The sequence below is a fragment of the Galleria mellonella genome, unplaced genomic scaffold (assembly GCF_026898425.1).
Source record: "Galleria mellonella isolate WM207_F2 unplaced genomic scaffold, CSIRO_AGI_GalMel_v1 utg57, whole genome shotgun sequence".
Classification (NCBI taxonomy): domain Eukaryota; kingdom Metazoa; phylum Arthropoda; class Insecta; order Lepidoptera; family Pyralidae; genus Galleria; species Galleria mellonella.
The window spans coordinates 7,343,072-7,356,079 of NW_026442119.1; the positions used below are offsets into that span (position 1 = coordinate 7,343,072).

The window sequence follows — 13,008 nt, forward strand, 5'->3', positions numbered from 1 at the left end:
CTCAAGTTATCTGGATACTTTTTTATTCTTTTGTTGTGCGATTACATTGCCAATTTGGTAATCGGTAGGATTTACTCCCATGCCGGTCTCATTTTAATTTCATAAATATTGAAGATAAAATATGAAGGTTCTTCTTTACGAAGCCAAAAACTGTTTATTGTAAAGTAAATTCTATATGTAAACACGCAATATTAAAATTATACAGTATCTATGAAACAAGTCATGGTAGTGTATCTTCGGAACATCTCGTTGTTCATCGGTGCATTCATAAATTTTCATTTCATTTCAATTCATAAATACATTCAATTTGCTTTCTTTGCGGAACAATATATACGATATATATATATATATATATATATATATATATATATATATATATATATAGTATATATATATATATATATATATATACTCGTATATATTGGTAACTAAAACGTGTTACAGTTATAAAATGCATACGAGTAATGAGCAGCATCAGCTGATGGCTGATAATAGTAACAGTGGGTCAGTAGACACTGGATCTCGGCCAAACAGGACTGACCGTGGCACATTCGTCTCACCTGCCCTGTATTATTGTTTTACCCGACTGCGGAAGAAGGAGAGATAAAGATTTTCGGATTTATATATACATATATCATTCAAATCTTTAAAAAAATGTATAAGTCATACCTCTTAATAACCTCGTAATATATAGTAATAGTATTTGTTTTCTGTTTTCATTAAAGTATATCATCCTTTCTAGCATTAATTTTCCAATACTAGGGAAAAGGCCTTTGAAAACCATAAAAAAATATTTTGAGCTAATTATATGGACAAATTTCTTGCGAAGCGTATAAGGTTTTCACTCCATCGAGTGGAGCTCATCCTAAACTACGATTATTTTTATTCGAAAACCTTTATTCTCCATTACTTGTATAAACAATTATTAATAAAGCACATTTACTTGAAAATATTTTAAAATACGTACCCTTGGATTTAAAAATAAAAAAAAAATAAAAGCATTTATAGTATTGCTCTATTTTTTAGAATCGAATATATTGATATCAATATATTATTACAAATATTATACTTTTTCTATAATCACTCACTTAGCTGCAAAAAGTATGAATGATGCATTTTTTATACCACGGAGATGGCAAATAAGCATATAGCCCATGTGACGGTAAATGATGAACACCTGTAATACCATGTCACGTATGTACTACCGACCTTGAATAAACCTTAATATGCTCGTTTTGAAAAACGTCATACTATAGTCTCTAGGTAAAATCTCGGCAAGGAGCTTATTTAAATAGTACGATAGCTCTACGTCATCCTAAGCGAATATATGGTCCATAAACTCATTCCACAGCAAAAGCGTTCTCGGGAGGAAACTCCACTGAAATCACGCTGTACGTGACCATTTAAATTCTGTAAGGGTGAATTCCATGAAAAATTAAAAATACAAAAATATTTGATTATAATGTTATTAAATTTTAATTCATTTTTACTTTTTAATAAGAACAAGAACATATTACATTCGCGCCCTATTATCGTATTTATAGACACGATATAGTTGGCCCAATAGTTACGATAACGTATGCATCAGACGTTAGATACAAGTGTCGCTCGAGTAACTCACGATAGTAGTTGCTCGAGTGCTTTACACGCGCCGGCACCAAGTGTGTTTTGTACATTTTCAACACATATTCCGTGCGATTCCTATATCCAAATTGTTGTTTACCACGTGTTTAGAAAACAGTAATGCTACAAGTTAATAATATTATTACTAAACGACCAACTTGTTTCTACTAATTAATACTATTATTATTGACATTAAATAATTTAAAAAAAAAATGCTACAAACTCGAGGCGAGTACCTACTATTTAATGAAATGTTAGACTAACAGTTGAATTAATTTATACTGTCCAGATACTATTAAAATGTTAATTTTGGGCCAGTGTTTACGAACTCCGTTTCTTATTTTGCAGGAATAAAATACGTGACAACTGTATTAATGGTGTTTGTTCTCTCGAACACCGAGGGAGTATTCCGGAATCACGAAACTCTGAAGACAGTAGTGAATATTGGTAAGATTTTAAAATTATTACATTCAAGAACAAGGTACAATAGAATTATAAAAGGCTATAAAAATAAAATATATATAATTTACCATTTTATACAATCAGTAATCTGTTATCTGTCTAGATTTTTTTTTAATTATGCTTGTATTTTTAGGACATGTTCAATCAGTGCAAAATGTTACAAAATTTAATTTAGGAATAATTTTCTCAAGACACATTTCGTTCTCCTCATATATAATTACCTGTATTCCGTGGCTTTATCCATGTGAATTAATATAAAAAGTAGTTTCTCCGATGCAGTGTATTTGTCTATTAAGTTTAATTTAAATCCGTATAGCCGTAATTGAATAATAAACATCCAAATTTTACATTTGAAGTATATACTATTATAATATAAAGATAGTAGAATTATATAAATGCTACAAATTCTTATCAAAATCTATAGATCAGAAATATTAAAACTTATTTATTTTAGGTGCCATCTTACCACCCAATACATTAACTGAAGTAGCATTCTCTTCTACTCTTACCAGAGCTTCAATGGAAAGCGAACATTACCATTTTGTTTTAAAAGTATTGTATGCTCCATATGGCGACAGTTTTGCTGCATCTAAAGCTGGTAAGTGTGCAAGGACTCCACATTTTTGCTTGTTATCTTTTTAACTCTAAATATAAAACAAATTCGCTGTCCGCCTCTCTGGTGCTTCGCTTATTATTTTTATATTATACACAAGCTTTTGCTATGGATTTTACTATCATTTAGATATAATTTTATATTTTTTTTATGTGTAGGTACAATACATCTTAATTAAACATTTGTATAAGTACATTAATTCAATGTTTCGTAATAAATTGCACCCGGGGCGAGTTGCTCGTCTTAATAACATAAAACTCCCGTGTCACGATGTTCGTTTACTTTTATCTCCAAAATTGCTTAACCGATTTTAATGGAATTTTATTAAAGTTTATTGTTTGTTCCAACTTGAAAGATAAGATAGTTTTAAATCTAATTAAGTGATATATTTTCCGTGCGATCCCAGCATAGAATAGGTTACCCCTTGCTTTCCCGTGGATGTCGTAAGAGGTGACTAAGGAAGAGCTAAGGATGAGTAGCAGCGTCACTCTAAAAACATCTTCAAAGCCAAACTGTGGTTGCCAATCTGCCTGCTAAGCGTGGCAACTACTGGCAAAACCCTCTATGGAGAGGTTTATATTCAAGAGCGGACAGTTAAAGCCTACTATGATAAAATGGTATATAGGAGGCAAAACTACGTTTATAAAGTCATCTATTATAACATAAACAATATATAATGATATTAAATGCTAATAAATACTAAGACGTACTCCATGTATACACTTCAAATATTTTTTGTTACTTTATTATGTAACAAAATTTATGCTCATGTTTTTTTTTTATATTAACAAAACTTTAATATAGGCAAACAAAAACATGAATTAAAAACGTTTTTCTACTTTGTGTACACAGGGTTTTGATAATATATAACATTTTTAGATACATTCTCTAAATACCTTTAATATGTTATTGTTCATTTTTAAAAATCATTTACAAATCCAGTTAAATGGAGAAATTTTTGACTCTACTCGATATTTTTTTTTACAACACAGGGGGCAAATGAGCATGCGGCTCACCTGATGGTAAGTGACTACCGCCGCCCATGGTCACCCACAACACCTACAGCATTGCAGATGTGCTGCCGGCCTTTTAAAAAGGAATATGCTCTTTTCTTGAAGTTTATGTTGTCGTATCGGTTCGGAAATACTGCTGCTGGAAGTTGATTCCAAAGAGTGGTTGTGCGTGGGAGAAAGTGCCTTGAAAAACGCACGGTGGAGGACCGCCACTTGTCCAGATGGTTGGGATGAAATTTTAGTTTATGGCGGGTTGTACGATGGTGAAAATCTGCAGCAGGTATCAATCCGAACAATTCTTCAGAGCACTCCCCATGATAAATTCGGTAGAAAATGCACAGAGATGCAACATCTCTACGCAGTTTCAGTGGGTCGAGCCGGACAGTAAGACGCTGATCATCAACAATTCGAGCTGCCCGACTTTGAATGCGGTCTAACGGAAGGAGTTTTTAATTGCTATATTGAGAAATCCTATCATTTTTCCAAAAATAATAATTTCTATAAACTTCTTCGAAACTTCAAATTGAAACTATCCTATAAACTAATGAGCTAACACCACCAATTACCTCATATTGTCAAATTCTATACTTTTTTCCGTAGCTTGTGAACTGATCGCGGACGGTGTGATTGCGATATTTGGTCCAATAGACGTTACTTCAGCCACCATTGTGGAAGCTCACTGCCGCGCTGCGAGAATTCCACATATCCAAGTAAGCGACTCGATCTGTTCCTTTCTAGTGTTACGAAAATTGTACAAATATTATTCGACGAGACCTTATTATGTTGACTGTATTTTTATATTTAGTTAATTTCAAATACGTACTTATTTAAAAACACTTTTATTTCGAAAAAAAAATTAATTGTTTTAATTAATTATCATTCAAAATTCAATCAAATCATTTCTCGACTTCAGGCAACTTGGCGACCACCTCGAGTCCGAGGACAAGAATTGCCGAGCCCCCCTGGTATCAACTTACATCCCGAAGCTGTCGCCCTTTCAAAAGCTGCTGCACTCTTCATAAAAGACAGTGATTGGAATACTTACACACTTCTATATGATGATGACTATGGTAATACTCTTATTATAATAAATAAAAAAATATTGTATTAAATTTATCCAAATATTTTATGTTATTATTAATGAACGCCATGGATTCCATTTATCAGACCATACAAGCTGTAAAAATATAAATAATAAATATTTATACAAATAGATTCCAATGGGCACCTTTTGTATCTTTTAATTTGAATTAAAGTGGTGATTTTAGTGAAATCCTGCAAATATCGAAAGTGATGTGACTCAAAGGCAAAACTAAAATTAATATGTAACCTATGATGTACATGCATGTTATTTTATTTCTTTATGAAGGTCTTGTAAGACTTCAAGAGATTATAAAACATGCTAATCCCGAACACAAGTGGGTTATAAAAAGATTAAAACCGGGCGAAGACAACCGTCCTTTACTAAAATCATTAAAAGCTACCGGTGAAACAAGGATTATATTAGATTGTTCTGCCAACAGAGTACTAGAATATCTACGACAAGCGCATGAAGTTAATTTCTTTGCAGACTATATGGTAAATGTCTTTGATTTTATTTTATGTTCTCTACTACTGAATATTACTTTAATACAAACTCAATTGCATTCTTTTCAGAGTTATGTTCTTATGTCTCTAAATGCACACACTTTGGACTTGGAAGAACTGCGATATGGATTATCAAACGTAACTTGTTTTAGAATTTTCGACCACTCAGATTCAAGAACACGATCTTATTTAGCGGACTGGAAATCAAGATCAAATAATAATGTAAAAATACCTAGACAAACATACGAAATTACTGTACGTACATCCTTGTCTTACTAATATCACCTAAAAGGAAGTACCACGGTATCATAAGATCTCTAAAATAAAAAATAAAACTTGAAAACTGTAAAACGAATATTTTATGGTTAATTATCATAAATTTACTGGCATGGATTAGATTTCTTTTGTTTAATTCCGTTACACCCACCCAAATAACAAATCAAAATGCCGAACAGTTTACTCTAGGCTCTGTGTACTTTAATTGCAATTGCAAAAAATCCGTGCAATCTAACAATTTGCCTGAAAATGTCTTGTTTAAAAATGAAACACGTGTCGCAAAATGTGCGTGAACAAAATAGCAATCGGAGACTGATAGCTAATATGGAAAGTTGTGGAACTTCACATAGTAATTAAAAAGCTAAACACTTGTGACATAATATCAAATATACACTGTAAAATCTATTTACAGGTAGAAGCAGCTTTAGCTAGTGATGCAGCAAGACTTATAACCGATGCAGTAGAAAGTGCACCAGAAGACTTTACGATAGAGGCAAAAGCGATCGAATGTGGTTCAGAGGATATATGGGAAATTGGAGAAGAATTTACTAACCATTTATTAACAGTTAGTAATTTTTAGTTTCAGTTAGTAAATTTGCAATATTCTAATTGATTCCTTTAATTTTTCTTAATTGCTTAATTAATTAAGAAAAATTAAACCTAATATAATTTAAAATCTAATTAAATTTACCTATTATAGGATTCTGAAATTTTAATATTTAAACTGAAATGTAACTATTTAAATTTCAGAATCCTATAATAGGTATAACAGACCAGATCATATTAGATAATATAACAGGAGAACGTACAAACTTCAATATAGAAATAATGGAACTATCAAACAGTGGTTTTAATATGATAGCTAAGTGGAATCCAGATACTGGATATGAGTATATGAGATCGGCGACGGATGTATCAGACCTCTTGGCTGAAAAGTGGCAAAACAAAACATTCAAAGTAGTGTCACGAATTGGCGCTCCGTATTTAGTTGAAAGAGTTCCAGAAGAAGGTGAAGTTTTAACTGGAAATGATCGGTATGAAGGCTATTCAAAAGACTTAATTCATGAAATATTAAAAGAGACTTTAAATTTAAATTATGAAATAGAGATTGTACCAGGAAATGGATATGGTTCATATTCAAAGGAAACGAAAAAATGGAATGGTCTTATCGGACATCTTTTAGAAAGGGTTTGTTTATATGCGTGTTATTTATAATAAATTCCTCTTTTTACATTTTATGTTAATGCTGAGAGACAATTTTCTTTATTACATATTATTTTGCATGCAAAATCGAATCAATTTTTCTATCATTAGACCAATATTAATATCTTTTTACATATAATATCTATATAATATTCTATTTTTTAAGACTAACCAATATTTACAGAAAGCTGATTTAGCAATTTGTGATTTGACGATAACATACGAGAGACGATCTTCCGTAGATTTTACAACGCCTTTCATGACATTGGGTATAAGTATTTTATATTTAAAAGCAACTCCGCCACCTCCAGAGTTTTTTTCATTTTTAAAGCCATTGTCTGTAGATGTTTGGATTTATATGGCCGCCGCATATTTAATGGTATCTTTAATGCTTCATTTTTTAGCCAGGTATGGAAATTTTAAGTATTACTATAGACAACGTCCACTTAGATATTATTAGTCAATATACTGCTCCATATAACGAGATAGAATAATTAATATATAATTGGATACATAATATAATAGATAATTGTATCTTGGCTTTTTACTCTCTAAATTATTACATTTGTATTTTTAAATATTATTTTTGCAATTAATTGTATTTATAATTCTAGATTTTCTCCAAATGATTGGGAAAATCCTCATCCTTGTGATAAATCACCTGACGAGTTGGAAAATATATGGCATATTAAAAACTCTTGTTGGCTAACTATGGGCTCTATAATGACACAGGGATCAGATATTTTGCCTAAGTAAGAGTATAAGTTTTACTTTAGATCATAAATTTTTTGCATGTTTTCAAACATTTTTTTCATGTTAAAACATTAAATAATATTGTCTTTTTTAGAGGTTATTCCACTCGATGGGTATGTGGACTTTGGTGGTTTTTCGGAATGATAATGTGTTCCTCATACACTGCAAATTTAGCCGCCTTCTTGACTAATGCCGCTATGGATGATTCAATCAAAAGCGTTGAAGATCTGGTCTCACAAACAAAAATCAAGTACGGAACTGTAATCGGTGGCTCGACTTATTCATTTTTCAAGGTTATTAAATTATAAATTCCACTAATATTGCAAAAGAAAAAGTTTGTTGTTTGTTATGTTTGGTTATTTGATACACAGATATATTTACATTATATTATACGTTATCATATAATATATAAATAAGTAAATATAGTTGAATATTTTTATAGCGTTCAAATGTTTCTACTTATCAAAGAATGGGGGCAGCTATGGAATCAGCGCGACCATCAGTTTTCGTAAAGAATAATGATGAAGGAGTAGACAGAGTTCTAAAAAGTAAACGAACTTATGCATTTCTTATGGAATCTACTGCAATAGAGTACCAATTAGAAAGACACTGTGACCTCATGCAAGTAGGAGGCTTACTAGATTCTAAAGGATATGGAATAGCTATGCCATTTTGTGAGTACTTATTAATCTTATACCTTATAAAAAAAATATTACACAATATATTTAGAAAAAGACATGTAAAACATTTCAGATTCATCTTATCGCACTGCTGTGGATAATGCTGTATTGAAATTAGCTGAAAGTGGTAAATTAGTTGAACTTAAAAACCGTTGGTGGAAAGCGCCCGAAACTGGAGGATGCATTGTAAGTTTATAAAACACAGTGACGCTTTAAATATTTTCATACTACCGAAAAATAAAATAAATAAATATGCTCATGGCTAAAATCCCAGTAGATCTAGATATATATAATGTACATATCTAATTCAAATCTATTTTAAGAGGCAACCTATCAAGAGTAAGATTTTAGAATATAAAAAAAATCCAAATATACTACCGCTAGATAAATCATCACATTGGCAGCAAAATTAATGAAGACTGTAATCATAATTTTCAGATTTATATTCAAATTATAGCAAAGATATCTAAATTCTGAAGCATTCTTTATAGCAGAAAATCCACTTATACATGTACATTCTCTTGAGAAACGTTATCGTCCTATTTTCAAAAAGGAGAGAAGCTTACAATTCAGATACAATTGACTATATTTATCAGTAATGATGTAATGAGATATGTTTTTGAAGGAATAAATTAATAGTGGTTTAAAAAGGAAGAATTAAAAAGGACAATAGTATATATTGCGTCGCATGGCTACCATAGATCTTCTGATATTTTATGTATACAAGTTATTCTAAAATATACTATATATCTTTTGCCTCAGACGGAAGAAGCGGGTGAAGATACTAGTGCAGGAGAATTGGGAATAGAAAACGTCGGCGGTGTTTTTGTAGTACTAGGAGTTGGCTGCGGTATAGCATTGGGAATGGGGATCATTGAATTCCTCTGGCATGTCAGGGAAGTTGCCATAGAGCAAAAGGTGAGAGCAATATACTATTTACATTCCTTCATGCACATTGTAAGTTGACGGCCCATTTGATGAAAACTGGTAAACGCCACTATTAACATAAACAGCACCATAGACATCACAGATTACATTATGGTGCCCATGGTGCCCATTAGGGGACCCTAATGCGTTGCCACTCCTAACAACTATTGGATGGTATTATCATATTCTTCGAACCGAAACACAATCATGCAATCATAACTGCTTCTCAGATAAAACACCAGTGGGACAGAGATATCCAAATAAACGACTTTTGTGCGGTGCTGTGGTTTCTTGCATTAATTTTTGGTCACCTATTTAAACAGCTAATGTTGGATTAGTTTTTAAGTAAGTCATTAGTTTTTAAGTAGTCAGACAGAATCAGCAGTAGAAGTCAGTCAGATATTAATCAAATATTCACATTCTTTTAGATATATATCCCTAACTCGCTCTGCTTCTTTTTGAAATTCTACTTACTTCGTGTTAAACTAAAATTTCATGAATTTCATATAAAGATTAAAAGTAGCTTTGAATCAATAAGTAATACTAATATTTTGGAAAAATCTTGGAACTGGAATATAGTAATCTAGCATACGCAAAATCTCTAATATATACTAATACTTTCTGTAATACATTCTCGTACCTATAGACTTCATTTACTCAATAGCGCACTGCAACGGTTCGCTGCACTACTTTGTATGTTATGCACTTAATTAATATGTAAATTATACAGATGACACAGTCAGAAGCATTTTGGGCGGAGCTAATATTTGCATTGAGTTTCTGGGAGACGGAAAAACCAGTAGAACATTCACGACCCTCGTCATCTGCGTCTGAATCCAAAGCTGGATCAAGAGCTTCCTCCGTTCTCCGTTCTGCTGCCGATTTGTTCCATATTGAGATGTTCAAATAATTAAGAAATAATATTGTCTCATAATAATATTTGGAAATTGTAAGAATACAAGAAAGTCCTAAAATGAATTCATAGTATATAATAAATACAATATTTTTTTTTTATGCAACATAGAATAGCAAATAAGCTGATGGCACAAGTGATAATAAGTGGTATCCGTCGCCTACAGACATAGTTGCTATGCGAGTACTAAAGAAATATTTTTTTGGATTACATCATTATGTTTAATATGCTACCAAAGTAGATATTTTGTTACCTGATACAACATTTACTATAACAGTTATTACAAATCGGATGCAATAAGCAACATTCAGATATTGCATATTTGCTGAATACAGAAACGACCGACGTAATCCATGACAGTCAGTACTAGATAAATAGACTGTTTGTACATATGTAACTTTCGAAAAGCATAGCAATAATAGAGATGAAATCAAATAGAAAGAAAGGCAGGTAATATCCATACTGTATGTACTATTATTTGTACGATAATATTTCATCCTGTTCATACTGTAACATGGTATAAAAGATACAGAAACAGATTATCGATTCCCCAATAATTTTACTCGCATCTTTTTTTTCTAACACACATATATGGGATAGATATTTAAATATTGTTTATATTTTTTATGTTTTCTATAACTATCTAATTTAAAATTTCTGTTAATTATCGGTTATTTTAATTCTTGTACAGCTTTAGTGGAGGTCTAATACACTGCGTTAACTTTCAGTAGTAGGAGGTTCGATTCCCGCATACTCAATAGAAACATTTGTATTCATGAGTATAATATACTATATACTTATATTACGTAAATATTTTCTATTTACCTATTTTATATACATACTCGTACTTAGAGAGAAAACATATAGGTGTATATATATACCAAAAGTCTAATAATCGTAATAAAAGCTGCTTTCAGTTTGGTACTAGCTCCAACTAGTACCATGCTAAGAACAGCTTTGCTTTACATAATATGTTCAGAATTAAAATATACATAATTCTGTTTATTTCATGTTAAGTGCTTAGAAGAACTTAATTCTCTTATTCCACCTTCCCCTTTCCACTATATAGCACCACGAAGATTGGTCAGCAACTGCAGCTATACACTGTAGACACCGACGCTCACGTTCTAATAAGTTAACAACCTTTACGTAAACCGTGCCGTGACAATGGTCTTTCCCGTGACATGTTTCCTTCGTCCTATAACGTAGCATGAAAAAGCACTTAGTGCGGTCAACCGTTGAGGGTAGAACAAAGAATGTTTTCGGTTGATCACATTTATAGACCATGTAGTCTCTATGTTTGCTCAGGATGGTGTGATCACATGTATTGTATTGTAAAATCTTTATTGAACAAACATTTAAAAAAAATATTTTTTGTTTTATTTTATTATATTAATCTTTTCCTCGATCAGATTTATCCGACAAAATTGTCGTCCCTGTATTAAAGTACCTGTTTACATAAATTAAATTAAATGTGTGTTACATAAATTAAATTTAAATGATTGAATAATATTGTAATAAACTCAATAATTATTTCTAAAGTAAAAATAAGGTTGTCCTCCTCTCTCATAATTGCTGCGCCCAACAAAGTTCATAATTAGAGTTGTTTAATATCTACCAACCATATCATGGAATGTAAAAAGAAATAAGTAAATATATAAATATTTTATAGAATCCATATAGAAAAAAAAAACAATTATATATTAATAAACAAAATTTATATATCTAGTATAGAGTATACTAATAATATAAAGAGGAAAGATTTTAATTTTTGTATGTTTGTTTGTAACGGTTTAATTCAAAAACTACTGAACCGATTTTAAAAATTCTTTTATCTACCTATTATCAGCTAATAACATATGCTATGTATTATTTTAAAAATTAATTAGAAATCCCTACGACAATTACAATAATGTAACCCATAGTATTATCTTGCTTTGAGCATAATCAAAAGCGCCATAAAATCCGAACAACTGGCAGTCATTGTCTCCCTTGATATTCAAGGGACGTTCCACAGTGCCTGGTTGTCTACTATTATGTTATTACATAATGGACACCATAGGAATAGACGAGGACATACTGCAACTGATAACATCTTATCTGTCGTAAAGAAAGATAACCGTTAACTATTCTGGCACAACTGTAAACAGGAAAACGAATAGGGACTGTATCTAAAGATCAGTCTGTCGATTCGATCGATTCTTTGGAATGTCCCGTTCAATCAGATACTTGAAGCATGTCAGTAGTGCGGAGTTCACATACAAGCCTTTGCAGACGACAAACTCCTTATAGCTCAAGGTAGCATTGAAATGGAGGCAGAGAGAAACAAGAGCAGAGAGATCAAAAGGTTATAACTATTTTCTGTTTTTTTTTTTTTATACAACTGAGGTGGGAAACAATCATACAGCCCACCTGATGGTAAGTGGTTACCATAGCCTATGAACCCCTTTTGAAAAACCCTATGCTGTTGTCTCTTAGGAAAACCTCGGCTCGGAGTTCATTCCATAACCTAAGTGTTCGTGGGATAAAACATATCTGAAACCGCGCTATACGCGACCATTTAGGCTGTAGGATATGAGGATGAACACACTGTCGATAGCGAACCGTACGATGGTATAAAGTGGCCGTGGGCATCATATTGAACAATTCCTCTGAACACAATCCATTGTACAAGCGATAAAACACGCAGAGTGAGGCAAATTTTTTCCTAAGACTTAAGGATTCGACACCGCTTGTAAACCTGGGCTCATCGACAATTCTCATAGCTTGTCGTTGCATGGAGTCGAAAGTAAGTAAGTACCTACAAATTTAGACTAGTATGTAGGTTTAACATTGTTCTGTATACTTCTTACTAATTTGATGAATATTAATGTGAGTTTGTTTATCTCTTCTCGTGAAATATTTGATTTAAAAAGAATTTTATTATCCAGGTCAATCAACAAATCCCAATCACGTGAA

At 31.8% G+C, this 13,008-nt stretch overlaps 1 protein-coding gene across 2 annotated transcripts; it reads left to right on the forward strand.

The window, feature by feature from the left end:
- Positions 1 to 1,596: 1,596 nt before the first annotated feature.
- Positions 1,597 to 11,420, forward strand: LOC113509878 (glutamate receptor ionotropic, kainate 2-like). Of its 2 annotated transcripts, XM_031910842.2 has the most exons (16): positions 1,597 to 1,851; positions 1,972 to 2,070; positions 2,540 to 2,683; positions 4,312 to 4,421; positions 4,625 to 4,781; positions 5,081 to 5,289; positions 5,368 to 5,553; positions 5,987 to 6,139; positions 6,325 to 6,762; positions 6,962 to 7,185; positions 7,392 to 7,529; positions 7,625 to 7,823; positions 7,973 to 8,204; positions 8,284 to 8,396; positions 8,973 to 9,128; positions 9,868 to 11,420. In XM_031910842.2, the coding sequence occupies exons 1-16, from the start codon at positions 1,836 to 1,838 to the stop codon at positions 10,045 to 10,047; spliced, it is 2,754 nt and encodes a 917-aa protein (XP_031766702.2). In that variant the 5' UTR covers positions 1,597 to 1,835; the 3' UTR covers positions 10,048 to 11,420. The 2 variants fall into 2 exon arrangements, with proteins under 2 accessions (XP_031766702.2, XP_031766705.2); XM_031910845.2 differs by lacking the exons at positions 1,597 to 1,851; positions 1,972 to 2,070; positions 2,540 to 2,683; positions 4,312 to 4,421 and having other exon boundaries at positions 4,643 to 4,781; positions 4,980 to 5,289.
- Positions 11,421 to 13,008: the final 1,588 nt, after the last annotated feature.